Below are 26,916 nucleotides of genomic sequence, written 5' to 3'. Positions count from 1 at the left end.
AAAATTCACCCGCCGTGTCGCCTTGTAATTGAAGACGGTATAGGCAAATGTGATAGGACGTACTTTATTTAAAAAGATTGCGAAGGTGCCTAGTAATTATCCCTATGCTCACTTTAAAAAAAAACACGTCGACTTAATTGGCCATAGTGTTCTACTTTTTCTTCTCTGAACTACCTTTTAATTACTAACGAGCTCCTAATAGCGAGTTCATGATTTTGTATTTTCTGTCCGTCCGTCTGTGGACAAGATAACTCCCGAACTTTCCAATCCTATTTACAGTATTTTGTTTATCATCGCCCAAGGAAGAACTGATTAAATGTTCAGTGACCCAGGAGATCGTTTGCTATATTTGTTACAACTTTATTTAATTTGATATCAGGCACTTTTCTAAAGCGACTGTTGCTATTGTACCTATATATCAGTTTATAAAATATTATCTTCCAATCAAATCGCTAAAATGAGAATAATGTGCAAATATTTAATTAAACCTAATGGATAGGAACAGATTTATTCATTTGTTATATAAATATGCGATCAAAAAAGAGTTGCTGTCGAGTTACCTTGGGAAGTTTTGTTTACATGGGAAATCATATTTAACTTGACCTAGACGTCAATCCTTTTTTGATCGCCCATTATTAGGTTGACCTGTTTCTTTAAACTGAACGTAGGGATACTGAATCTGCTACAAAGGGGAAAATTGTCAATTTATGTACCTTCATCATGCGTATCAGTATGAGAGTACAACCAAAGCGTTTAGTAACATTAGTAGGTAGTTCTGAAAACCTTGAAGTGACTTTTACACTAGAACCCAAAATACCAGAAAATATTCTCGAGAGTGCATCCGATGATTCATGGCGTTGTCCCAAATGACTACGTAACGTAGCAAATGGGATTACCTGTGAACTGGAAGTACTAAATCTAGTGCGGCAAACCGCATTTTTACTTCAACCCACAGGTTTTGAAAAGTTGCCTTTTACGTGTTATTAACCTTCACATCTATATCCGTACAAGTTCAATAAAACAATTATGAAGTTACTACAATCATTGATTTTGTTAATACACCTTGAATCTAATTTGTTTACAGCTACATGCTCATTAACTGATAATTATTTCCTTCTACCATGGTCATGAGAACGGACAAATTTTAGTCATACAGTAACCGGTCAGGCAACGAGCAAGAAGAAAGAAGATAAGAATTCTGAATTTGTCATTCGGAAAATGGTTTGGGTATTAAAAATTCAACACAAGATACGCCTGCGCGTACAAATTTTGCATTTAATTAAAGTTATAGATAATTAATTCAGTGATTAGTTTTGTGTTGTGATCAGTGTCATAAATTAGTGTTTAAGTTTTTCCCATAATTATGAGTGTTTTACAAATAATAACTGCGGTTATATTAATATTAGGTAAGAATTTCTGTAATGTAACCTTAAGGCCATTAGCACTCAAGGTGAACTGTTAACTCATCAACCAAAATTTCTAAATACTTCATTTCCAAAACATTCATGTTGAAAGTCCGGAATTTAAATTACTTATCTTATTTGCTTATTCCTTGATTTTGTAAGAAGTCTATGCTCAAAATTTCAAAAATGTGGCCAACAAAATAACCTCGGAAAATATCTCAAAACCACTCTCAGAGAATTTGAGGGGTTGAAATCGTTAAAATTCTTCGACAGGTTCTACTGGTTTTTCAGAAGAATACACCACTTTTTAATAAGATTTAAACATCCTTAAATAGGTGAATTGGGGTGGGAATTGCCAAATTACTCTTTTCTAAATACAGTTGCACATTTTGGCTTGTTTATAAGCTAGCTCGCGTTATCCATTAACCTTTTAACACTGGCCCAATGTCAAAATCTAAAAACACAAACAGTGTAGGTCAAGGAAATACAAGCGTTACGCTTATTCGTTTTATCTTGTATTCTTCAAAACGCTTTGACTTCGCACTTTAATACCTAATGTTTTAGTTCTGCGTAAATATTGTGACATTTTAGTTGTTTTCATTATTATCGGGAAAGTAGGATGTTGCTACCAGCGTGCATAATTGATATTATAAATGGTTTTCCCAGATTGAGTTTTTTACCATTGAATATGTAGGTAATGCGCAGCTGACCACTTCATGCAAATCTTTCTTGAAGGTGGCTTTTGGAAAATTAGGAAAGGCAGGGGATATGAAATATAGTTCTACTTAACAAGTTACCGTTTTGGCGGTTAGCTAATTTCATTTTTCTTGGAAGTTGGCATTCAGAGGTGAAGTATAAAGTTGTAGCTCTTAAAGAGGAAACCAGTATCCGTTATCTCGGGTGAAGGTTGGGGCAACAATTACATACACAACAACCGAACCGAAGGTTAAGTATTCTGTGCAAAAGAACGTAATTGACACCAAGATCTTATAATGAAGGTTTTATGTTATGAGTTAATATGTTATGGTCCTCGAAGAGAAAAGACTAAACGTAGTAGGTAGGTTATTGGAGATCCTAGAATACCCCGAAGGGACTCGAACAGATTTGTGCAACATTTGAGATCATCGGAAGTTGACTATACGTACTTTTATCCCAATAAAAGGTTCTCTAAGTATGATGTGATATGTGCGTATAAACAATGCTTAACAAATTCGGGGACCATACACTTAGGTATACATGAAAGGGGACACAAATGGAATTTACCTAATTTCCATAAATGAAAACTTCAAGACATTTATTTATTTATTTACCCCTCTCTTGTTCTGGGCCCCTTGCGCCCAATTACAGTACAGAGTGGCCCGCATAATTCTTTTTAAAGGTGCCTCTGCAGAAGGCCTTCAGTTGTTCTATATTACTACTCCGGTATTCACCTTACGAATTACGAAAACTGCAGGAAAACTTAATTCGGAGAATGCTCGAAACTTGTCTAAGGTAATTCCCATCTCTGCCACCTCAACCCAGGTTCGAACACCCGACCTCCGGATTTATAGTCCAACGCTCTACCACTGAACCATAAAGCCGGTCAGTAAGTAGACCAATAACTAGACTCCAGTAACTGGGTTCCATTAACTGGCTCCGTGTAGACACCAGTGGAGGTCAGTTATGATTCAGTCTAGTCGAAAAATGTGGCGCCATTAAGAGAGATTATGGTCCATTTACACGAGGCCAATTATCAAGACATTCCAGCAAGACAGTCCAATGAAAAAACTAAAGACATTCCAATAAGTAAGATGCGGAGGGTTTACCCGTAGTCTAATACAGTACAGTAAAACCACTGTAACCTTAGAAAAAGTATGCTTTGCGCAGCTAATATAGAAGGCATGGGAAGGGATTGTACACTCCCAGTAAGAAGTAGTACGTTTTTAGGCTCAGTGTGCTATTGATTATTGCTCAGTGAAAGAATTGAGTAATGTGTTTTTAACTAGTAATAAATAATCGATAACTTTCTTAATTATATTGACATTAATACCGTGAGTAATGTGCAAATACTACTTCTGTTCTGGTTGTAGTTTTCTGTTCCGAATGTACATTATAGCCGAACCTGGTAAGAAACGCCGATCAAGTGCGGACGATTCCGAACATGCATGCGCAAATTTTCTAAGGTTACGATGGTTTTACTGTACCTACATATTGTTGTTAAAAATGGATAGACGAATAGCGTTGAGAGCACCTTAGTGAAGGGGCTTGGTACTAGCAAGTTACTCACAAGGCAATTCCACAAGCCAGCTCAACATAATGCGCCAGTGGTGGGGGAAGCTATTGGGGCCAAAAGATAGAAAGCATTCTATTTAGTGGATTGGCTTGAGCCAATAGCGAGACATTCCATTTCAATGGATTATCTTTATTCGCGCGATGCCAATACTGGATTGTCCGATGCCAATATTGGATTGGTTTGCTGGAATGTCTTGATAATTGGCCTCCTGTAAATAGTGCTTTATGGGCAACTCAAACGTTTAAATTTAACTCAAACTTATCAAAAAGGGATCAACACGTCAGGAAAATTATTATCAATGTCCAAACAGGCTTCCGTAGAAAACAACGAAGATTAGCTTTTGATCTGCCGGTCACGACCTTTTGGAGCTCAGAAAGAACGCTTTTCTGCTTTTCTATAAGAGATAAAACCACAAACAAAAAACAAGGAAGATAGTGAATAGCGCGGCACATAAATATTGCGAACCAATAATTCAATTTACGTTAACTAAACAAAAGCAAAATTTTGATCGACAACGAATCGTCCTAGGAATCGTCTGTACAAATCGGTGATACACAGAGAGCATAAACGTGACGTTAACTTTAAGAAAACTACTTTACGATGCACAAATAACTAAATTTCTATACAACAAGAATGATCTAATTAATTCAAAAAGTAATTAAGCTACCACGAACAAGTTATTCGTAATTCGTAGTTATGGGTTTCAGAATAGCTCTCGGTAACTACTAACTAATTTACAATTACAAAGTAATTCACTAAATATCGGCAAACGGAGTAATATAAAGGATATGAAACGTAGTTAAGCTAGTACGCATGAATCTTCGGAAGAACAAAAGTAAAGTGTCGGAAGGTGTTCTTCGTAACGATAAAAGTTATGTACGTAGAATCAGAAATATTGGAGCAATTCACAAGAGCAATAATATGAGAGAAGACATAGCCAAAAAATTACGTGTTAAGAAAGGCGTTAAGTCAAATCTGTGCAGCGTAATTACTTGCAAATATAAACCCGCTAAGCGTATTCAATGGAGCAGCGACAACACATCAGAGATAGAAAGAAACACTCCACATAATACCCACTGCAAAGAGCCCTTTCTCAGGTAGACATATGCCAAAAAGAAGTAAAGGTGCATTAAGAAAAAATTACAAGTAACCACTAGGAAAGCAAAATCTTCCTGAAAAGAACAAGTGCAGTTTGTACGCTAGATAAAATTATAGAGGCAGAAAGGTACATAGCATGACCTCTAGCAGCAAAAATAAATAAGTATTGTAAATGAAACCTATAATACTTAACTAACTACATCTAAACTACAGTGACTTTACTGCAATCAATTCAAATTTAAAAGTAAATTCTGTCTCGCACTTTAGAAGATCAAAGACTCATGCTATTCTCTACATTAAAGAAATAAATACTTCGTGATAGGGAAAACATCCACTAATTTTACGAATAAAGATATACAGGAGAAGTGGAAGGCACTGGAGATTGGAAAAATTGATGAAAATCGCTCGACATGACGTCATATACTCACTCAGTCACACGGAAGTCACATGTTCAAGAATAGGACCAGTATCCTTCGATATTCCGTTGGATTGGTTTAATTTTTAGTATTAAAATTTCCAAAAACGATCAAGTCATTATTATTTAAAGTTTTATTTTTAGAAAATTTCGACCCTCAAACAAGATCAAAGTCCTTTTGATAGTCTTATTGGAATTAGGTCATGCAAAGAATTGATTGTAGAGGAGTAAACAATGAAAAGTAAAGTATTTAAACAATGGTAATAGGTAGTTCTGCAATATTAGTAAAATTATTAAAAAAAATTTCGCCTTAAGAACTTTGAACTTATTAGAGCCTCTTCTACAAAAATTTTGCGAATACACAGCTCAGAAGAGAAACCCACTACCGTGCAACTGTAGATTCTATTGCGGCTGCAACTGCGATTCATCGCAAGTCGCAGTCGCAACAGTTTTCTAACTCAATGGTCGCAACTGAGAGACGCTCTAGCGAAACCCTACCTTAAATCTACGACACAATCCTATCAAATGATGTTGACATGCGCTACCTACTAAATTCTTTCCATTCTCAAATTATCATTCTGAAAAATTGGTCAACAAACCTCAAACCTCAAAATGCTTAGCTAATGTGCCGAACTTCCATTGTGACAGTATCATAAGTTCCTATGTCATACGGTCTTATTCCTGCGGTCCTTAAACTTCCTGAAAAGGTACGTCACACTGTCACAGTAGCTATCTTTCTCTGAAAATTATGTGTTGTCAATAGGTTCTTAGACCACATCGTACAAATATGAGTTATGCGCTTACTACCGTGAATTTCTCTTTTAGATTCGATACACATCGATGCAGACGAAATGTTATGCCCCTCCGATCATATCTGCGTCCCAGCAGCCAATTGTGGCGAAACTGGTGACATACTTTACCCTTGCAACGAAAACTATACCCACGTCTGTTGTTCATCATCAAACACAATTGTACCGGCCGCTGGCGGAATTGAATCCAGAATATCCGTATTTCCGTCGGACTGCGGAATCGTCAGTGTAACCGATCGAATCACTGGCGGTGAACTGGCCGCCATGGGCCAATTTCCCTGGATGGCGCTTCTTGGCTATACACGTGAGATGTAATAGTATGATTTGCTCCGTAGAATTCATTACATATTTTTGTTACAGAACGAGGTATCAACTTTATGCAGTTCCTTTGTGGAGGATCGATCATCACCAACAACCACATTTTGACGGCTGCTCATTGTATTTCGATCGATCCCTCACTTAAATTGTAGGTAATTTTATTTAAAGTATCCGTAATTATTGCTTGTATAAAATTTCTTGATTGTAGGCAGGTGGTTCGTCTCGGTGAGCATAATCTCGAAACCAAAAAGGATTGCGAAGGAACTGTTTGTACTACGTATGTAGAGATTGAGGTGGAACGAATTATTGTGCATGAGGGATACAACAATAAGAGTCTAGAGAATGATATAGCAATAATTAAACTTCAAAAAAGTATTAACTTTACAGGTTTGTAAAGTCACTTGTTTCTTGAACTTATTAAAATGATTTTTTTAGAGTACATTCGTGCAATTTGCCTTCCATTTGATGGTATATCAGACCGCTCCATACCTACGGGTGGAAAATTGACGGTTAGCGGTTGGGGCAAAACTGATTCAGGTATTTCAAGGAATTACTGCCTATTACCTTTAACGATTGTGGTGGAGTCGTGGACAAATACAAATTTAGTCAAAATATAAGAACTAACAGAACCGTTCGTTTTATGATCTGAAAAGACCAAAATGTGGAATAGGAGATGGGATCTTGTCAATTTGGTTTTACAAACCGAAGCATTGATGACATTATTATTTTCCTAAAAATGTCGCCGTTTTTCAATCGACTCCACTATAGTATACTTTCTAACAATTTGGTTAATTCTGTTTTATGTTTCAGCCAATGTTGGGGGCTCGCTAAAGTTGATGTATACAGTAGTTAACGTGTGGGATAATCTAAAATGTAACAATTCCGTTCCTCCCAAAATAAGACCCATAAGGGAAACACAAATATGCGCAAATGGAAAAAAGAAGCAGGATTCGTGCAAAGGAGATAGTGGCGGACCTCTTGTCAACAGTACCGTCATTGGACAAGATTACAAGACGTTTCAAGTGGGAATAGTTTCATTTTCGTCCGCTATGATTTGTGGAAACGTGGAACTACCAACTATTTACACAAAACTAGATTCTTACGAGAAATGGATTGTTGATAATGTAGAATAAATGAAAATGCCTTTTATTGGTATCGTAAAAAACTACGTTAAATCACAAGATGCCTTCTGATTACGTCCACCTTCGTTATTGTCTTTATCCAAGTCGTCACCTAACTCCAAAGGACTTACAGTTGGGTATTTATTGCAATAGTCTCCATAGCTCTCTGCGAGTGACTGAATCAGCTGTCGTTTTGTTACCGGATAATCTTTATACTTAAACACACATTGTTAAGGTACAGTTTTTCAGATAGTTCACCTACATGAGATTGTCTTTCAAAAAGCATTGGCATTTTATTCACCCTTCCAAACATTAACTCCATTTTATGTCGATGTTCTTCACTGCGCAGTCTTTCCTCATCTTTTCTCAGTTGCAAACGCATAGCTAGATCTTCCTCGTGGCTGTACGCCAAAGCCTGCCACGCAGGCTTTTTCCTCAAAACTTTCTCTCTCCAACGAGATTCTTCTCTCAGTTTCGTCTCCTCGAGCTTTCGGCACATTTCCATTTGCATTTTTTTCCTGAAACACGATTAACCATTGCGATTTATTTCTAAACCTTACATTAGGTACGTACTTGGCCGCTTGAATTCTCAGTACCGCTGCCAGATTTGATTTATTAACAGAAAGTAAATCGGCCGCAGAAGGCCCTCTGTAATTTTCGGCATTTCTACTGCTACCTGACGAATTTAGGCGACTTCCATAGCAACGTTTCAACTTAAAAAGGTCCACACCCTTTGCAAGTACATCTAATAGTGTTATGTCCTACCTGTCTTTCAGCGTGTCGTTTGGAAGTTTTAAAATTAAACGCAACAGGACTAGTTGTTATAAAGTCATTTTTCAGATCATCTAATTCTTTTTCTAGTCGCTCGTGACTAGCTTTGTAGTTAGGGACTTCGGAAGATTTCGGAGATGAAACGTCGCTTTCTAAGTGTTTAAACGATCTCAAACATATAATCGGTTTCGGTTTCAATTTCTCTCTCCTAGCCATCGATGGTGGAAGGGAAGCGCGTTGCAACATTTCTTCGGCTCTAATTTTCCTTTGTAGAGCTCTGGGGACAAAAAATTGTTCATGCAATAGTAAATATGAGACTTACAACCTATAAAATTCGTCTTCGTGCATTTTCTGATAGACGTAATTACTGAACAAACCCTTTGGTATCGGTTTCGCTTTGAACTGCTTCATTTTTATTGGTACGTCGTCATCTAAGAAAATTGTAGGCGAAGACTTTGATAATCGCTTAGTCAAAGCTTGTATCTCTTCTTCTCTGCGAGTAAATGAAAATGGGCGCATTTGGGATTTTAGTGTCTCCTTGCTCTTTTGCTTTACAATCTCGCTTCTAAAAGAGTTATTTACACAAGAACAGCAAACAAATTATCACCTGCGTTCCTGCTGTGCTATAATTTGATTAAACATCGGAATCCTCGATTCTATCGGAACCGGATTTGCTCTAAAGAGTTCGTGTTTTTCTTCTTGCGGTTTTTGAACGGTTAACATTATGTCATCCACTATTTTATTTTCTTCATCTCTACAAATTGGAGACATTAATAAAACGCGAATCAGATTCAACATACCTAACAGTCATTTGAAACGGCTTGGGAATCGTGATTCCATTATCTTTCCACCCAATGCCACATTTCCTTTTCGTTGGGCTGTTTGGTGCGCTCCTTGTCTGTATATCCCTGTCGGAATCGGACCGAAAGTCAATCACGCTTATATCTTCCCATGGTGATTCGTTGTAAGAGGTATTGGATTTGTCGTACCTCGATCCGCCGGAGGAAATATTGCGATGGTACTTGGCTCGCAAACGGGGAATGGAGCTGTCGGATTTATCACTGGGACTTTCAATTCTAACCGAGCGTCGAGATGGGGGTTTAACTGCCGGTTCCTTATCAGAAGATGTAAGTGAATCCATATCCTCAACTCGCTTCAGTCTTCTAGATCGCAGCTTGGAGCGTAATTCTGGACTTTGTTTAAAATTTTGATAATCTTCCATCCAAATCATATCCTTATTATCGGCATTTTGATTCGCTTGTATAAATTTATAAAAACATCGCTGCCTTTCTTTTAGGTTCTCTAATTTCCGATAAAAGTCTTTATTGGACAAGTGGTTAATATCGTCGTATTCAGGAATGCTGTCGTAAAATTCAATGAGCGATTTTAAAACGGCTTTATCCGATTTAGGAGACGACTTGGCGTTGGAAAAATTGTGCTTGTTTTCGATGTCCATCTTAAGCATCTCGTTCTTCATGTTACTCACATATTTCTGTTCGTAAATAGGGGACGGTTGATGGCTAATAGGGTCTCTTGGGACCTTTAGGCATGTATTATTAAACACAGCGCGATTATGATCGGACATCTCTCCGTACACAACTTTGCTGGTGTGTGTTTTTAATTTCCATGCCAACTGTAGACCCAATCAATAGAAGTACCTGCGTACACCACGCGGGGTTTGCGTGCAATATACTAGCTAGCCACACATGACATAATATCTTTGCCTAATGTAGAAATTCTAATTTAACAATAAATAAATTTTCTTAAGCAATTACCGCTTATGAATCTAAAAATCGATGCTTGCAATTTTTAAAGCATTTTTTCAAACCGCAAAAGTGGCAATTGAGGACACGTTGTCCGTCCGTTCGTCGAACTACTTTTTACTGCAAAATTTTATTGATTTAGAACCTCCCTCTTCTTGACCATGTCTTCGACTACGTTTTACTAAAACTACTACATCAGTCTGCCCGCCTGTGCATGTCATTATTATTATAATCCACTATAATAGTGGAAGGTTCTATTGAAATGATATGTTGGGAATGGTTTAATCATATCTCGGTCATGTCTACGTTTTTTGAGGCGGTCTATTATCTAAATTTAATTGATTTTTATCGTATTTAGTACGAAGACGCTACTTTGAAAAAGAGTTTAGTTTTTTCAAAGATGGTGGACATGTGAGCTGGAAATCTATTGTTTGGATGCCGTTTTGAAGAGTTAAAGTTGTGGCCCATTGCGCCTGCTGGGTAAGCAACCTGTTCAACCTGCAACCAGGTGTATGTGTCAGAGAAAGTCTCTACGACGAGAATGTAAACTAAAGATAGATGGTAACATGTTCTAAATATGGCTAAACAGTTCTTTGCGAGGATGGCGTATGCAATTCTTTGAAAAACTGAGATAATTCATGTCTTTAGTATAGAGTAAGTACGACTTCCTCATTTAGAATAATCACCTTACCTGATTTGTTGACAAATGGGAGTGGGAAAAAACCGTCGATTTTAGGCGAGCTTTCAGGGATGGTCGATCGCCCGCCGCCATAGACATAAATAAGAAAGTTGGCATTGCGCAGTCTGCGCATGCGCACATCTGATTTTTACTATATGCAATGTATTTGACTTTACTAGAAGTATCTGTGGTTAAAATTTCAACAAGATATATTAATATTAAGAACGTGGACACTGCGCAGCGTCAAGATTTTCCTTGGCTCAGGTGCCAGAGCTATACGCTACCGTATATTGAATATATAATATAAATATATTGAAAACTGTATGAGTAGTTAAGGGACAGCCAAACAGACGACAGACGGATGGACAGAGAAAGTGGCTGCAATAGCGCACCCAACTTGGTTGGAAAATGCGCTAAAAAGTGGACGTATTTAGAAAAATCACACACAATAGCATTATCCACATTTCCGGAGATCCCCTTTATCAGCATAGAAGGTTGCATAATGTTTACCGGCACATGCTTCTAACGGAAAAAATATAAACGCCGGCTTCGCCGTTTCAGTATTTATTGAGCATTCAAATATCCAATTGAAAAAAATAATTAAAGTTGACAAAACCGTAACATAATGAAAATTATAACGAGAAAACCATAGATTAGTACAAGAAATAGTGCACCACACGGTAGTTTTTTTTTAACTGTTAGGATTTTTATTCAATTAAATATACTTTACAGAAAACTGCTACATGCTACTTAACAAAAAAGAAAAAATCTTTACAATATGCTATAACTTGTACCATTGAATTTCTTGTACTTATATTTTATATTCAAAGCTTAATTTATGAATGTTAAATGCTCATTTTTTTTGGCAGCCTGACGGCATGGAACCAATAAACCACAGTTAAAAAGTGAGATTCATGATTAGCAGTTAGTGGCATAAAAATAATAGGTAAAAGATAAAGACTTATCATAGTGTAAAGTGGAGTTACCTATTTAGAGCGACACATTACCGAACACGCCCTTTGATTTTACCTATTGTTCCTACACCGTCAGGGGAATAACTTACCCATAAATGAATAAAGAATGGTAATTTACCTTTCACCTCTCCCAATCCATTGCAAATGACTCCATTTGAATACGACCTACTCTGTATGTACTTTACGGTGTGTTGTATTTATGAATCAGCTGACGTTTAATCAACAAATCCTTGGTAACTGTTGTTAGTTTCATTTAGTTTTGAAATGAAGCGTCACGTTAATAAACGCACATATCATTTACTGATTGTTGTGTGTTGATTCATGTAGGCGGGCGGAAATGTAACTGTTTTCGTAATTTACGATTCCAACCTATTTGCTATGTTTGCGTTTGTTATAAGTGTGCTTTATACTCTAGCCGGTATTTCAGCATTTATTGTATTTTTAATATACGGCAATTACCCGACCGCTGTTTGGGCGATTATTACAGGTGAGTATCATGCAATTTTGTTAGAAAAAAAATAGAATTGCGAAAAAAACGACGCCCAACGTGGGGCTCGAACCCACGACCCTGAGATTAAGAGTCTCATGCTCTACCGACTGAGCTAGCCGGGCTGTGTTTGTTAAAAAGAAAGTAGTTCATTATGTGGTGTGTTTGTCGTGTTATTATATACAAGGTGTTTTTTTTATAAATGCAAATATACCACTTGTCGTTATCATAAAGACTTATAAATAACATCAACATCTTAGGTAAATTTAGAATGCCGAAGATGTTTACAACTTCAGTAGGGTCTAAGCTAAGTAAATGTATTAGTTGGAAGGAATCCATTAGGTAAATTTACGTTTCATTATGTATTTCTTTATTTCCTTTTAAATTTAAATTTCAAAGATTTACGGTCAGTGTCTTATGATACCGTTAACTCTATCGGGGAGTTAGTCTGGCTCAATGTCTAAATTTATACTTTGTTGTTTGTATCTTTATGTCAACCGGTCCCCTAAGTGTATCATCCATCCCCCTAAGAAATCTGCCAATGAGTCAACTACCTGTAATGAATCTGTGAAATTTATGCTAAAAAGAGACTTTTTTAAAAGAGCCCCTACACACAATCTCTTCTTAGCTTCTACTTATATCAGTTTTTTTAGCAATAATAACGGCTATTAATGGTCACTTACATTGGCTTAAACTGAGAAAAGTTTTAAATCAATGGTACGAAAGGAAAGAATTAACCCCAATATACTATATTGGATTTGTATGTTTTACACTTGGACTAATGGGTACAGGTTATCATTCCACAATAGAAATAATGCTAAAAAAACGTAAGTATTTTATCTGTTGATGTGACGGAGATATTATAGGTACCTATTTATTTTTTCAGCAATGATGCCTATCAATCAGAGTGAAGTCACTGCTATTGTATGGGCATTTTTAACTGCAAGAGGAGGATTATGCGTCATGTTTACTATACGATCATTTAGTAGACAACAAGCAGACGACGAAGAACCTTGTATTGTACAACCAACCTCTAATGATTCTTTAAATACAGTGGACTGACATTTTTGTTATTGGATTCCACATTATCTTAATATTGTTGCTGCAATTGTATACATTTTTATCGTAAATAATAATATTGTTAGCATTTTGTACTTTAATTAGCATTGTTGGTAATTAAATATTTGCGAACTTTGACCAGTCTTCGCATTTAATCAAATTTCATGTCTATTCCTCTGTGCGGTTGCGTTGTTAACAGTTACGGGATGTTATGCGGTGTACATATTTTTTATTTATATATTAAAACCAATTCCTTAGTTGTTTCTTTAATATAGGCTGCAATGTCAACTTATATCAACTATATTTATTTACTTTTATATGTAGATACATCTCGCCGTCTCAGAGCATTACTCATCATTATAGAAATGAATGATTCGCCCTGTATATCAACGGAGCTGTCACTGTCACATCCACGTTTTCGATTTTCTGAGATTGTAACCTCAAAAATTCTGCCTTTCTGTTTGAAACCTGGAACGAATTGACTGTTAGATTCTGTAGAGCCTAAGAAGAAATCATTTAAAATGCTCGTCATTCAAACCAATGAGAATAATCCTTCGACTCTCAAGATTTTGATCGCAGCGAATTTCATTCGTGTTAAGGCTACACTCGAAATACCTAGTCGCGGTAGGTCTGCAAAGTTCGTTTGGTAAACTTAATTTGTAATTTCAATTTTAGAGACTGTGTTAAAATGTCGACGTCTACCTTCACTTACAATTAATGATAATTTAATATTTATTCCGAATGCCGCCGCATATTATTTATTTCCACCTACTGTAAATCAATCAAAGACTGACGAGTGGTTAGAATGGGAATCCACTGTATTATCTCCTAATATAGCTATTACTTTAGGAACTTCATTCAAGAATCCATCCTCGAAAAAGAATTTAATTAACAACTTGAAGAAACTCAATGATGCAATATCTGCTAGTCAAAGATTTCTAGGTGGTGTAAGTTCCGTCTTATGACCAAAATGTGTAGCTCGCCAATCATTTAATGTTTACTAAGTGATTGGCTAACTATACATCTTATAAAAGTACTTGACTAATTTTTAGAATTGTAGGATACAATTTCTGTGTGCGATATTGCTATATGGTCCACATTATATCCATTATACAAAGATGCAGGTCTTGTAACGGAATATTTATCCGAGTTAAAAAATGTGTCCATATGGTTAAAAAGTTTGGAGTCAATGCCAGAATTTAAGGTAGGTGTGCATATAACATTGTAATTCCATGAACATTTGTAAACTCGTTTATAAAGTACCTAAACAGATCCTTGCAGTGAAAAATGCAGCCCTGTGGAAAATGTTACAAAAAAAAGGAAAATAGCTTACCTAGTATCAGTATAAATGCAGACATTCTACCAAAATGTTGGTTCTTATCCATTTCATGAAAATCAAAATTTTTCCACCCCTGTTAGAGTTACTCAGATTGGGTTCATTTTAATAAGATTAAACTGTCTGCATGCGTCTTATTACCGTACTGACATATAGTAACACTTTTCTTTTCAGAAAGCGTTACAAGACTTCAAGGTAACTGCCGGCAGTTCCGCATATCAAGTATTATTTAATAGTGCAAAATATTTTGTTTCTGCATCAGCTACCAATGATGAAATGGTATCATCTCCTCAACATGCAAGTGACCCTGTCACTGCCGATGAAATTCTTGCAGCAAAGAAAGCTTGGAATGAAGTGAAAAGTGCACTACTACCTAAAAAAGAAGTTGTACCTGTGTAAGTACCGATTTATTCCTTTACTACTGCATTCATCTAAACATTTTAGGTTGCCTGTACCTGGCGAAAAAAACATTTTAATTACTTCTGCTCTTCCGTATGTCAATAATGTTCCTCACTTGGGCAATATTATTGGTTGTGTACTTTCGGGAGATGTTTTTGCTAGGTAGGTACCTGACACATATTTGGTGGAGTTTCTTCTAAACAGCACAGAGAATTTGAATTATGGAATGATTGTTTATTCGGGCTCAGTTTATGCGGTTGTGGGGAAGACAACATTGAAATCTAGTTGTCAGGTAAACTCCTGACTTGACTTTCCGACCACTTTTAATAGTCATTGCAATTATCTTTGGTCATAGTATAACATTGCCCTCTAGCGCCTTTATTTTGAACCCGACGCAAAAAGTCTAAAGCCTTTTTTGTAGATCTCATCAAGACACATTTTTTTTTTAATTAACATATTTCACTCTGATGCCTACTTTTACAAAAAAATGCAAATTTAGAAAAATAAAATAAATAGTTGAACATTTCAATTCAAAACTTCTCAAAAACAAAGGAACTCGCAAAAAAATGGTAGTGAACTTTTTTGTAGAGTTTTTTAAGCCATTTTGGCCAGTGTATGCGAAAAAAATGTTTCAAGCCGTTATGGCTCTTTTAAACTTTTGACGCCATCAACAACCATGAAGATGGTGACGGATCAAAACCAAAATAGGACGTTTACGATATTTTTTGAAATGGTAACCACAGATGCTTCTAGTAAAAGCAAACATATCATAAATAGCAAAAATCAGAAGCGCGCGTGCGCAGATATTTCTTTGAATTTTTAACCATAGACGCTTCTAGCAAACACAAATGATATATGGCATAAATCAAATCTGTGCATGTCATTCTCACTTTAGAGCGAGTTTTAGAGATATTTTTTTGAAACTATTCGAAATTCTCCCGCGCTTCTCTCACCCTGGAGGGCACTTATTACAGCAGTTTTACAATACACGTTCCGTGTGATTAATACACATATGGTTGCTCCCTCTCAAACATTTCGCAGTTACACCTCTGCTTTTATTTCATAGCGACTCCCCAACCGTCGTATAAAGTTAGAGCAACGAAACCCACGAACGAACCTCATGTAAGACGCATGCTTATCAGATATAAAAGATGAAACAATGGAAATCAGAAAAATATCAAAAGTACAGAGAGTAGTTTGACATTGTCATTTTTGATAATCTCGCAAGTGGGACAGTATGAAAATTTTAAATTTTATAACAACCATATGGCTTTCATTTAAATTATGTAAATACGTTGATGGCAATTTTGATCTTCGTACCTTTAGCAAGGATGTGTTTGCATTTCTAATTATTCACGCTTTTTTGGTGACCGTGCTATATTGGTTGATGTTCTTATGTAAAATACCCGAAAAGTTGGGTATGTTTCTGAATTACTGCCGAGTAAGGTATAATACTGTCACAGTAGGCAAGACATCAATAGGAATTGTGGATAGAAGCTACTATGGATCATCATACAACAATGAACAGCTTAGATTTTAAAATTACAGTGTGTGCACCTGAATTATGTGTACCTATAGCGGACTATATCAAACTGAAATTTATGAGACTTAACAATTACAAATTAATGAAGTAAATTCCTTTTATCCAAAGAGTTTTTCTACCATTAAAAAAAAACTTCCAAACAAGGGTAAGTATCCCATAAAGAACTAATCACTAATAAACCCACGCAAAGCTATGAGGAAATAGAGCGAGCATGCGTGTCTCAGAGCCGACCTCATGTGTATATATTTTCTTGAATGCTCTTTATACGAGCTTTCTAAAAATATACACATCATTTTCTTTGATTTTTGAACCTGTATGAGGAAGTTGACCCCTCACAACCCTAAAGCTAGTCACTTCCTCCCTCAACTGTTGATCCATTTTGAGATTAATGTGTCAAAGCATTTCTGAGATCGTGTGAACGGTCACGTTTTTGATGAACTAGTTGCTAGCAATATTCACGCTATTTAACAAATGAAAATGTCACCGTAAAGACGTGGCTTACTTCTAGCACCTTATCTAAATTGAACAATTTGCAAAAGTGACAACATTAAAACGAAAAATCTAACAAATTTCTAAAAGGAAAAACAAAAACCGAAATACAAATTCAAACGAATCAATCACACATTCATAAAAAACCTCTCCAGATTTGCTTAAAAAAATTGAAATATCTCACATTATATTATATTATATTGAAAGTGATGAAACCAAAATATCGTCTAAGTGACGTAGTTTACCCAACAGTGTAAAAAGTCGAGTCCCGCGATACTCTGTTACATCGGTTTATATAAATATGGATAGCATGAGAAGGATCCTTCTTGTATTTAAGGTCCATTTCTATGTGGTCCTTCCTGTATAGAACATTCCTTGATGTTCTAATAGGAATGTTCTATTACAGGGGTATTATTCAGAAGTGAAAAGATATATTATGTAGATGGCAGTTGTTTATTACTACTACGATTTTAGCAATTAGTGCTTACCTGAAAAGCTTCACTTATCAAAAATGATGTTTATGTGTTTCTAGATTCTCCCGCCTGTGCAATTACAATACATTGTACATTTGCGGAACTGACGAGTACGGAACGGCCACTGAAACAAAAGCTTTAGAAGAAGGTCTTACTCCTCAGCAAATATGTGACAAATATTTTGAGATTCACAATGCAATTTATCGTTGGTTTAACATCGGATTTGACCACTTTGGGCGCACAACTACTCCTGAACAAACAAGGTGAGTTCTTGATTCGCATTCGATTCAAATAAGGAATTGGATCATTAACAGCATTACTCAAAAATTTTTCTTGGATTTAAATTCGAATGGATTTATGCAAGTAGAGTCTGTCGAGCAACTGTTGTGCGAGAAGTGCGATCGATACTTAGCTGATCGGTTTGTGGAAGGCGGTTGTCCACATCCTGGTTGTAATTACGACGACGCCAGAGGAGATCAGTGTGACAGTTGTGGCAAGCTAATCACGGCGAGCGAGCTAATAAATCCGCGATGCAAAGTGTGCGGCACAAGGCCGGTTGTCAAGAATTCGGATCAGTTCTTTTTAGATTTGCCAAAAGTATGTTTTGTCATGTAAAGGCTTCGTGTCATAAATGTGTTACAGATAGAACCATTATTATATCACTGGATGAAGAACTCTTCCCCTGGATGGTCGAATAACGCCAGCGTAATTGCTCAATCATGGGTGAGAGAGGGGTTGAAGCCGAGATGTATAACTCGAGACTTGAAGTGGGGAGTTCCTGTACCACTGGATGGATATCGTGATAAGGTATGAGTAGCTTTTTTATCAGTGTTCTTCCACTTTCTTAATAAAATAGGTGTTTTATGTGTGGTTTGATGCACCAATCGGTTACGTATCCATAACAAAGAGATACACCGAGCACTGGGAGAAGTGGTGGAAACCAAGTGCAGATACTCCAGTAACATTATACCAATTTATGGCCAAAGATAATGTACCATTTCATTCCGTCATGTTTCCAGCATGTTTGCTGGGCCTGAACCAAGGGTATACTCTCGTCCAACATATAATGGCAACCGGTAATTACACAAAAATATCCGTTCTTTCACTATTTGGTTTATTTAGAGTACTTAAATTATGAAGATGGAAAATTCTCGAAATCCAGAGGTGTGGGAGTTTTTGGAAATAATGCTCAAGATACAGGAATACCTAGCGATGTGTGGAGATTTTATTTGTTGTACATTCGACCTGAGTCCCAAGATTCTAGTTTCAGTTGGAACGATCTTGTAACAAAAAATAATTCTGAATTGCTTAATAATTTGGGCAACTTCATTAATAGGTTAGTATGCACTCAAGACAAAATCTTTAAAATTGGTGTAATCCTGATCCCACTTCTGAATTTTATTCAATTCAAAAACTGTAATTGTTAAAGTCGTCATTTTTTAGAGCGCAAGTATTTGCAGAAAAGTTCTTTAATGGTGTAGTACCTGATATGAATTTGAATGATGAGGATTACACTTTACTAGCACTGTGCACCAGGGAGGTAAAAGAATATGTTAAAGCGGTCGAGAAATGTAAATTACGAGATGGTATTAGACACATATTGACCATTTCGCGGCATGGCAATCAGTACATGCAAGTATCTGAACCGTGGGTGCAGGTCAAAGGAACAGATGAACAAAAGTACGATTTGTCATTCCAAATTACTTAATCTTCCACATTTAATTTAGGGCCAGAACAAAAACCGTGATCGGTCTTTGCTGTAATCTCACGTGTCTTTTAGCAGTACTGTTATCACCGTACATGCCTAACACCAGCCGTACTATTCGCAAACAATTGAATGCTCCCGATACCGTCTGCGTTCTAGATCCAGAGTAACTCACCTTTAACTTAGTGAAATCTGAATGTACATTGAGTATTTTAGCAACCCTGAGATAACAAACCTGCTTAAAGCCGGTCATCAATTGGGAAAACCATCACCACTATTTGACAAAATTGATCAGGCAAAAGTTGACGAGTTGAAGAAACAATTTGGTGGCAAACAAGAAACTTCCCCTAAGAAGGAGGTCGGGGACGTATCTGCATTAGAAGCCTCTGTCAATCAACAAGTAGGGTTCTTAGCACATTTATGTATGTAGAACTAATGAAATTGTAGGCCGACAAAGTTAGAGCTTTGAAATCAAGTGGAGCTGCTAAAACTCTATGGCAACCTGAAGTCAATATTCTGTTAGATTTAAAAAAGCAACTGGAAGCTGCTAAAACAACCGTAACTGAGAAAGTAAGTACGGAGGTAAAAGTTTCTGCAGAGGATGCTTTAGCATTAGAACAAAAAGTAGAGGAGCAGGTAATGTTAAAAGAGTGTGAAGTTGATCGCAAGTTAAAACAATGCTTCTAGGCTACATTGGTACGTAATTTAAAATCTAGTGGTGCTCCAAAAACCGAATGGCAGCCACAGGTTAACATGTTATTGGAATTAAAACAGAAACTAGCTTTGGCAACAGGTAAACCTATTGTGCAGGCGAAGAAAAGTAAGAAGTAAGGTTGTGAGAATGGGAGTTTATGTAATATTTTGTGATGTATTGACGCTTTAATTTTGAACCTTTCTAGTTATTTATTTAATTAGATCTTTTACATCCTTAATAAAAACTGTCTTCGTGTAATACATGTTCGTTTATTTACACAGATTCAAGCTGTGATCTTTCATCTTGGCAAAAATTAATGGCAAAAAGTTGCTATGCACTACCTGTTGCACCAATTGAGTAATAATAATAATAAACCTTTATACCTATTGTAACGGACCTCACGCTACAGCCCCACTTTTGGGTGACATTTTGTAACGCCCTCATTAATCAAACTGCAAATTCATGAAAAAAATTATCACTTTCAAAACGTTATTTTTATACGCTGCCATTAGAGGCGTTCAATGGATGAAGATCTATCACAAATACGGTTGCGATTACATTCCGTATCGCAATCAGTTTTGCTGAACGCTAAAAATATTTTGCTATACATTTAGATACAATTTATGCATATATTTCACTCACAAGTGGGGTTATGTTTGTTCGATTCAATTTATGTATTGAGTTTGTTGAACAGTAAATTAAAGATATAAATCGATATGTATCAATTCATGCATTGAACGCCCCTAATGCCAGCGCACATGAAAATGTCAAACTTTCATGTTGAAATATTCCCATGTTATTTGCCTATTTCCCACCATCAACTTGCCATGCTGTATAGAAAGTTTTATTTCAATATCTTTACAAATAAAAAACCTTTGATCTGTCAATATACAAAATTTAATTTAAATAGCTTAATAAGAAAATTGGATTGCGCATGCGCAAAACAAATTTTTATATTTTATAGCATATGTTAAATTGACGTAATAGATTTAAATGAGTAGGTCAAGTCTCTCATTAACACTAGAGTAGATAACGAGATCACTTTAACGGCAAGAGTAGATAAAGTGAAACATATCATTGTGCATTCTAATAACATCTGTCATTCATAAGAGAAATAGGACGCGAAGGGCGAAATAAAATGAAGTTCAGAAATTGTTTCTATGGGAACGACGTGACAACCTAAACTTGCTATTTTTGACGCCTAAATTAAATTCGGAATTTATATGGCTTCTGGTTTGTATTATACATGACGATTCTATACTAAACAACTAATAATCTACATTAATTGTACTATTATTCAAAGTGCCTATATACAAACTTTCATTTAAATATCTTAACAAATAAAAAAATTGGATTGCGCGTGCGCCAAACAAAAATTATAAACCAAACCCTCTCTTTATAGGTTTGGGCTATAACTTTTTGACCCAATAGCCTAAGTAGCTGAAAAATAATAACGACCTTTTGTATATCCTGTACTAATTTTCAAAGCGATCGGACGTTTCTAAACACAATGATCGTCCACATGGACCGACCGGAATACAATATTATAAATGATCTTGCGACTTCTGCAATCCCAATGGAAGAATAATAATTTACTTAAAGATGTGCTTGAATTTAATCAACAGTGTCCCTTTTTCTTGTCCTACTATGAGAACTCAGTGATAGTTGTCAGTCAAGTAGGGCCAAATTAAGTAGCCCACTTTTGGAATAATAAATAATAAACATACAAGCTAACCTATAGTCTTATAAAACAAAGACAATTCCTACGTATCATTATACAGAGTATTTGGAAAATATAGAATATTCTATATACTGTGGTAATATTCATTCTACCAGAAAATGGTTTAAATAAAAGCGGGTTCAGATTTTTGTGTACCTAACAATGATGTCCATTTGTTGTTTTTATGATAGCACAAAAGAACAGCGAAAAGCATTTTGATTTTCTTGAGTAGCAATGCACACTCAATTTGGGTTAATTTTATGGATTTTTTTCAGTACAATGTTGATAATCTAACCCTTCCTTAGTCTGGCACGTTCGGTAATCCGGCGTCTCTGTGACGACTACAAGCTGCCATTTTTGATCAAATCTATACAGTAAAGAAACAAAAGAATTAATGATTGTTGTTATTAGTCTGTAAAATTACGTATTTGTGCAAGTATATTTTGTACTTCTTAGTATAATTTGTAAGCATTTTCATTGTATATACATGCATAAATGACCTTACCTTACTTACTCTTGATAATACAGCGGTTGCGTGGTCCCATATACAGTGTGTTCCTGGATGGACTGAACAAGAGGGAATAAATTTTTAAGTTTAACTTTACGCAAAAATGTCATTATTTAATAAAATTTTTGCTTGCTTCAAAACCACCTTTTCTGAAATAAAAATCTAGATATTCCTTTTAGCAGCTGAGAAAATTACAAAAAACGCAAAATCTACAGCGGAAATTTTTCTAAGTTGCATGTTTTTGATTAAATCAGACTATCATTGTATCTTCAATGACAACCTCATAAGCAAATCAAGTTAAAAAGACACCTTAGAGCTTAAGAGAAACATTTTATTTTATTCAATGTGGTATCCTCCAACCTCTACATACTTTTCAGCTCTACATACAAATTCTTTATAAACATTGTGGATCGTATCTTCATTGACAGAATTTATCGCTTCCGTGATTTTTTTCCATGGAAGATACAATGATAGTCTGATTTAATCAAAAACATGCAACTTAGAAAAATTTCCGGTCTAGATTTTGCGTTTTTTTGTAATTTTTTCAGCTGCTAAAAGGAATATCTAGATTTTTATTTCAGAATAGATGGTTTTGAGGCAAGCAAACATTTTTATAAAGAATGACATTTTTGCGTAAAGTTAAAATTAAAAATTTTTTCCCTCTTGTTCAGTCCATCCGGGGACACACTGTATGTCGGATTATAAGATTGTACTGTACTTTAATAGCTTTGTTCAGAACTCTCAGAAGATATTACCTAGGATATTACTCTGGATACCCAGTATGACTAGTTTATTTCTTTAAACAATTGAATCTGTAAAACAAACTTCCGCAATACATTCTTTGTCTCTCACTCACCAAAATTTCAATACATCGTTTTTCTGATAAATGAGCCATTTTTAGGTTTATTGTTTAATATGTTTTTAAACTGACATGAACTTTATCTAAATAAATTACATCCTTTCTGTCTGTTTTGGCAGATCTAATATACATTCAGTTGTTTCAACAAATAAACCAGTGATCATATGTAGCTAGATTTACAAAAATAAAGTGGAAAAATTTTTCCTCTTATTTTTATGTAAGACTTACATTGTTAGAGAAAGAAAAAATCTCTATAGAATGTTTTTAAGAAAATCAAGATTATTTTCGCTGTGCTTCGCTATTCATTTTTCAATAGACTCAATATTTTTACAGATAGTACCTCGGTTAGTACAGTGATCTATAATTTGGTGTTAAAGTTGGGACAAGATGAAAGATGTTTAAAGCAGAAACTCATATCGTTAGCTATTATGTTCACCAAACTTCTGAGGAGATTGATTGCGTTACGTGCAAATTGCCAAAGAACACTGTAATTTACAACACAACCTGCATTTTGTACCTTTCTTTTAAGTGTATCTTAAGCACAAAGGAAACTGCTACTGCGCATCATTTGTGGCTTTTTGTCTATGAACTAAAAATAAATGCGACAAATACATATCGTGATTAACAGTTTTGAATTGGCATTCCGAACATATGAACAGATAGTCTTTTTCCAAACCTGGATGTTTAGTTCTTAAATGCACTTTGTAGGTACTACTCTGTATACACGCATAATCACAATGTTCGCACTTGTAAGGTTTATGTCCGGTATGTCGTAGTTTATGTCGACGCAATGAATTGTGATCCGCTGTCGCGTAGTTACAGAAATTGCACGTAAAAGGTTTCTCCCCTGCAAAATACAATTGTAATTACAAAACATAGTGAAATGCGATTACCAGTATGTTGCCTTATGTGCATTTTCAATGCACCTTTCGAAGCACCTTTATACCCGCAATAGTTACATAAAAATGGTTTGATTTTATTGTGAACTCCATCCATATGCACACGCATTTGTCGTCGATTGGAAAATATTTTCTCGCATATTACACAAACGTGAGAAAACTTATTGTTTTTCTCCTTATGAGTCATTTTGTGGTTCCTTAACTGTTTTGTATTTTTAAACCCTTTCTGGCACACTTCACAAATGAAGGCCTTGAGATCACTATGAATTAATTTGTGAATATTATTTAATTTTCCTAAACTGAAAGTTTTGTAATCGCATATATCGCACGAGTATAGTTCCATATCAATCTTGTGTAGTCTCCATAAATGACCGGTCAATGGTTTCCAAAATGCGAATAATTGTAAACATTCGGGACACTTAAATGCGCCTTCGGCGTGACACTTGATATGGTAGGCCATTTTAGTTTCATCTTGTAAGCGTATCTTGCACGAGGATTCCGTACACTTTTGCAATTTTTGTTGTTGCAAGTATTTTGACACAGTATCCACTTTCTTTTTAACACCTTGGGGCGTAGCTTTCACCGAGTCAGATACAATTATATCTGTCGCATTTCGTTTTTCAATTACCAAAGGATCAATAGGTAAACGATCACACTTTGGTTGCATGTCTTTGACAACTTGAATCTTTTGCATAGAGCAATCGTTGGAAGGTACCAAGTGGCAATCTGTATCGATAATTGCACTACCGTTTACTTTATTTGTACTCATTAACTTCTCAATTAAGGTCTGATCTATTTCATTTTTGTAACTCAAAGCTATTTCAGGAGCTTTACTAATGCCACCATCGAACGTTTTTCCAGTTGTCATAATACCTTTCTTAGAAAAATAAGTTACTGCCTGAATAATTTGTCGCAAATCAGAATTGGCAACCTTGTGATCGTAGAGTAGGTGAGATCGTAAGGGTAACTTGTGATAAAATATGTTGGGACAAGCGGGACACTTGAGCTGAGTTGGCCTCGGACATTCCTTATTTTTATGTTCGCTTTCCAAATGTTCTGTGATTTTCGAGTCTTTAATGCACAGGTAAGGACAAAGATTACAAACGAAATACAGCATATTCTCGAATTCTTCGTTGCGTTTTATTTTAACTTCTTTCTTTACCTCTCCTTTTATGTCTATCTCCGTATTGTTGTTGTCGATACTTTGTTTTATTAAAATAAAATCGCTGGACGATGTATTTAAATCGGCATGATCTGACATTTTGTACTCTCCATTTTGAAGGACGATTAATTCCATCGTTTCCCCAATATCCGTGGAAGTGTGAAGATTTTTCTCTGACGTGTTTGTGTCCAAATTTGATAAAATGGACGAAATTTGACAGCTTCCAATCACTGGGAATGATTCCTGTAATCATCAATCATTAATTAATCTATGTAAGCGCAATATTGTTAAACATGAAAACATGTTTATTATGGCTCGTTAGGCAGCACCAAGGCACCCAAACATAAGAGACTTCGTACGCGACTTCACTCTTTTTATCTTCTAATTTTACATCACAAGTGGGATGAACCCAAATAATTTAAAGGTCTAAAGAACCTCGTTTGCGCCACGACAGTGCCCCTTTCGAAAAATTGTGGTAAGTTAATTAGCTTGACTCAATGAAATTCAGCGCTTTCCATAGACCTGCATGATCTCATTCTGCGTCATCCTGACTTCCTAGTCAAAGTGTTAAACATTTTTTATTCAGATTTTCATTTTCTACCAAAATATGTAAAGATATACAGGGTGTTCAATAAAAAAAGGTTACTTTATTGAATATATTGCTCTATATAGGTATTGATAACGGGAAGCACAATTGTTTTTCTCATTCGAGCATTGCAATTGTAAGGAAAATGTTTCATGTTTTGTTTCCCGAGATGTTTCCTAATTTAACCAAGTTTGTAGATGCAATAATAACAAAGACACAATTCACTTTGAACACATTATGTGTAGGTATACTCTCAGATATACTAATAAATAATAACATAAGTAACAAATAACTGCAACAAATACATTTGATGGTGTTATGTGGAAGTCTACGGATAGCTACCTAATCATAAAGCTATCCATCATGCATTTGAGACACCAAAGGGTCATTAATTATGTCAATGACTGTACATAAATGCCCTAAAAAGCAGTATGCGGGTCACTCTGTAATTGGGCGCAAGCCTGTTGAGGGCCCAGAACAAGAGAGGGATAATGAATAAAATAAAACAAAAGTATTGCAACTACACCAGATTTTGTAGCTTATGAATGGTTCGCTGGTTCCTGTCAGGTTGCTCAACTAAAGACATAGCCACTCCAAGCAAACGACACCAACATATTACAATATGGAACCGCTGAATCAAGTTCAAGCAGGCCAAAAAACTTTAATAAAACTGTAGAAAACACCATAGACCTGACAGGTGTAGACATATATAAAGTTGACGTTTACCTCATGAGGAACTGGAGACAACTCCATGCTTGAATTCCAAATAATGTTGCTGGACACCAACGCCTCGGTTTTCATTTTCATTGCCGTTTGGTACATACAAACTGTCCCTATTTTACTAGACTATTTATTTCTTCAACAGTTTCATTTCGAGTTTCATCTTTAGTATGCTAAACTAATTGATTTACCACTACCTAGTTATAATAATTTTGGAAAATTAGTCATTTTAAACACACATGATTAAAGTGAACCATATAAGATCGGTAATTAAATGGATTGAGGTCAATTTGTTACAAATTTCTACATTTAAAAATTAGGTTAGAATCGTTCTACAGGAGGGGGAAATTTACATTGTGCCTACAGGCTGGTCAAAAAGATTTTAATGCGGCGTGTTTAACTATGGTACTTATTTATGCGAACTATACAGGTATACATCCTCATGCCTAATCCCAGACCATTGTTTATACACCCCGTATAATCAATGCCCAGACCAAGTAGCTATTACTACACAGGGTGTCCCACGACAAATGTCGCCAGATGTATATCTCAAAAAGATGAACTTTTACATAGTTTAGATAAATTCTTTTTATCAATATTATGAAATTTTCTAAATATTTGGAGGTATCGAGATATAAGCAACCGGCGTTCGTC

General features: G+C 35.7%; 5 protein-coding genes and 1 non-coding gene across 9 annotated transcripts; 3 read left to right on the top strand and 3 right to left on the bottom strand.

Moving 5' to 3' along the window:
- The first annotated feature begins 1,149 nt into the window (after nucleotides 1-1,149).
- Nucleotides 1,150-7,483, top strand: LOC116160641 (phenoloxidase-activating factor 1-like). The gene is made up of 6 exons (XM_031473893.1): nucleotides 1,150-1,406; nucleotides 6,014-6,301; nucleotides 6,358-6,463; nucleotides 6,524-6,702; nucleotides 6,751-6,852; nucleotides 7,126-7,483. The coding sequence occupies exons 1-6, from the start codon at nucleotides 1,364-1,366 to the stop codon at nucleotides 7,446-7,448; spliced, it is 1,041 nt and encodes a 346-aa protein (XP_031329753.1). The 5' UTR covers nucleotides 1,150-1,363; the 3' UTR covers nucleotides 7,449-7,483.
- LOC116160638 (protein FAM161A) lies at nucleotides 7,465-17,551 on the bottom strand. Of its 4 annotated transcripts, none has more exons than XM_031473886.1 (8): nucleotides 17,425-17,551; nucleotides 9,008-10,468; nucleotides 8,815-8,961; nucleotides 8,530-8,772; nucleotides 8,202-8,484; nucleotides 8,010-8,149; nucleotides 7,699-7,954; nucleotides 7,465-7,651 (listed from the first exon to the last, which is right to left on the bottom strand). In XM_031473886.1, exons 2-8 carry the CDS (start codon nucleotides 9,790-9,792, stop codon nucleotides 7,481-7,483), a joined length of 2,025 nt encoding a protein of 674 aa, XP_031329746.1. In that variant the 5' UTR covers nucleotides 9,793-10,468; nucleotides 17,425-17,551; the 3' UTR covers nucleotides 7,465-7,480. The 4 variants fall into 4 exon arrangements, with proteins under 4 accessions (XP_031329746.1, XP_031329749.1, XP_031329748.1 ...); XM_031473889.1 differs by having other exon boundaries at nucleotides 8,533-8,772; nucleotides 17,425-17,550; XM_031473888.1 differs by lacking the exon at nucleotides 17,425-17,551 and adding an exon at nucleotides 13,482-13,577 and having other exon boundaries at nucleotides 9,008-9,865.
- On the top strand, nucleotides 11,852-13,307 carry LOC116160642. The gene is made up of 3 exons (XM_031473894.1): nucleotides 11,852-12,110; nucleotides 12,764-12,937; nucleotides 12,997-13,307. Exons 1-3 carry the CDS (start codon nucleotides 12,002-12,004, stop codon nucleotides 13,170-13,172), a joined length of 459 nt encoding a protein of 152 aa, XP_031329754.1. The 5' UTR covers nucleotides 11,852-12,001; the 3' UTR covers nucleotides 13,173-13,307.
- Nucleotides 12,163-12,235, bottom strand: Trnak-cuu. The gene has a single exon. It is a non-coding gene; the product is annotated as a tRNA-Lys (tRNA).
- Nucleotides 13,554-20,068, top strand: LOC116160636 (methionine--tRNA ligase, cytoplasmic). Its single transcript, XM_031473885.1, has 15 exons — nucleotides 13,554-13,793; nucleotides 13,845-14,116; nucleotides 14,230-14,373; nucleotides 14,680-14,900; nucleotides 14,950-15,066; nucleotides 17,469-17,672; nucleotides 17,724-18,006; nucleotides 18,052-18,216; nucleotides 18,266-18,485; nucleotides 18,532-18,745; nucleotides 18,853-19,089; nucleotides 19,137-19,280; nucleotides 19,331-19,514; nucleotides 19,562-19,750; nucleotides 19,802-20,068. Exons 1-15 carry the CDS (start codon nucleotides 13,691-13,693, stop codon nucleotides 19,943-19,945), a joined length of 2,841 nt encoding a protein of 946 aa, XP_031329745.1. The 5' UTR covers nucleotides 13,554-13,690; the 3' UTR covers nucleotides 19,946-20,068.
- Nucleotides 20,069-22,629: 2,561 nt separating this feature from the next.
- On the bottom strand, nucleotides 22,630-26,571 carry LOC116159803 (zinc finger protein ZFMSA12A-like). Its single transcript, XM_031472882.1, has 3 exons — nucleotides 26,269-26,571; nucleotides 23,789-25,199; nucleotides 22,630-23,742 (listed from the first exon to the last, which is right to left on the bottom strand). Exons 1-3 carry the CDS (start codon nucleotides 26,362-26,364, stop codon nucleotides 23,450-23,452), a joined length of 1,800 nt encoding a protein of 599 aa, XP_031328742.1. The 5' UTR covers nucleotides 26,365-26,571; the 3' UTR covers nucleotides 22,630-23,449.
- Nucleotides 26,572-26,916: the final 345 nt, after the last annotated feature.

Source organism: Photinus pyralis, unplaced genomic scaffold (assembly GCF_008802855.1).
Source record: "Photinus pyralis isolate 1611_PpyrPB1 unplaced genomic scaffold, Ppyr1.3 Ppyr1.4_LG1, whole genome shotgun sequence".
In the NCBI taxonomy this organism is placed as follows: Eukaryota; Metazoa; Arthropoda; class Insecta; order Coleoptera; family Lampyridae; genus Photinus; species Photinus pyralis.
This window is presented reverse-complemented; position numbering and strand designations above follow the sequence as displayed.

Coding starts and splice junctions, on each gene's coding strand:
- LOC116160641 (XM_031473893.1), top strand. CDS start 1,364: ATGAGTGTTTTACAAATAATAACTGCGGTTATATTAATATTAG. Junction 1,407..6,013: donor TGCGGTTATATTAATATTAG/GTAAGAATTTCT, acceptor TTTCTCTTTTAG/ATTCGATACACATCGATGCA. Junction 6,853..7,125: donor TTGGGGCAAAACTGATTCAG/GTATTTCAAGGA, acceptor TTTATGTTTCAG/CCAATGTTGGGGGCTCGCTA.
- LOC116160638 (XM_031473886.1), bottom strand. CDS start 9,792: ATGTCCGATCATAATCGCGCTGTGTTTAATAATACATGCCTAAAGGTC. Junction 8,773..8,814: donor ATAGCACAGCAGGAACGCAG/GTGATAATTTGT, acceptor TAACTCTTTTAG/AAGCGAGATTGTAAAGCAAA. Junction 8,485..8,529: donor GAAGACGAATTTTATAGGTT/GTAAGTCTCATA, acceptor TTTTGTCCCCAG/AGCTCTACAAAGGAAAATTA.
- LOC116160642 (XM_031473894.1), top strand. CDS start 12,002: ATGTTTGCGTTTGTTATAAGTGTGCTTTATACTCTAGCCGGTATTTCA. Junction 12,111..12,763: donor TGTTTGGGCGATTATTACAG/GTGAGTATCATG, acceptor CAGTTTTTTTAG/CAATAATAACGGCTATTAAT. Junction 12,938..12,996: donor AGAAATAATGCTAAAAAAAC/GTAAGTATTTTA, acceptor TTATTTTTTCAG/CAATGATGCCTATCAATCAG.
- LOC116160636 (XM_031473885.1), top strand. CDS start 13,691: ATGCTCGTCATTCAAACCAATGAGAATAATCCTTCGACTCTCAAGATT. Junction 17,673..17,723: donor ACTACTCCTGAACAAACAAG/GTGAGTTCTTGA, acceptor GATCATTAACAG/CATTACTCAAAAATTTTTCT. Junction 19,090..19,136: donor AAAGGAACAGATGAACAAAA/GTACGATTTGTC, acceptor CATTTAATTTAG/GGCCAGAACAAAAACCGTGA.
- LOC116159803 (XM_031472882.1), bottom strand. CDS start 26,364: ATGTACCAAACGGCAATGAAAATGAAAACCGAGGCGTTGGTGTCCAGC. Junction 25,200..26,268: donor TGTCTCCAGTTCCTCATGAG/GTAAACGTCAAC, acceptor TGATGATTACAG/GAATCATTCCCAGTGATTGG. Junction 23,743..23,788: donor GCACATAAGGCAACATACTG/GTAATCGCATTT, acceptor TGTATTTTGCAG/GGGAGAAACCTTTTACGTGC.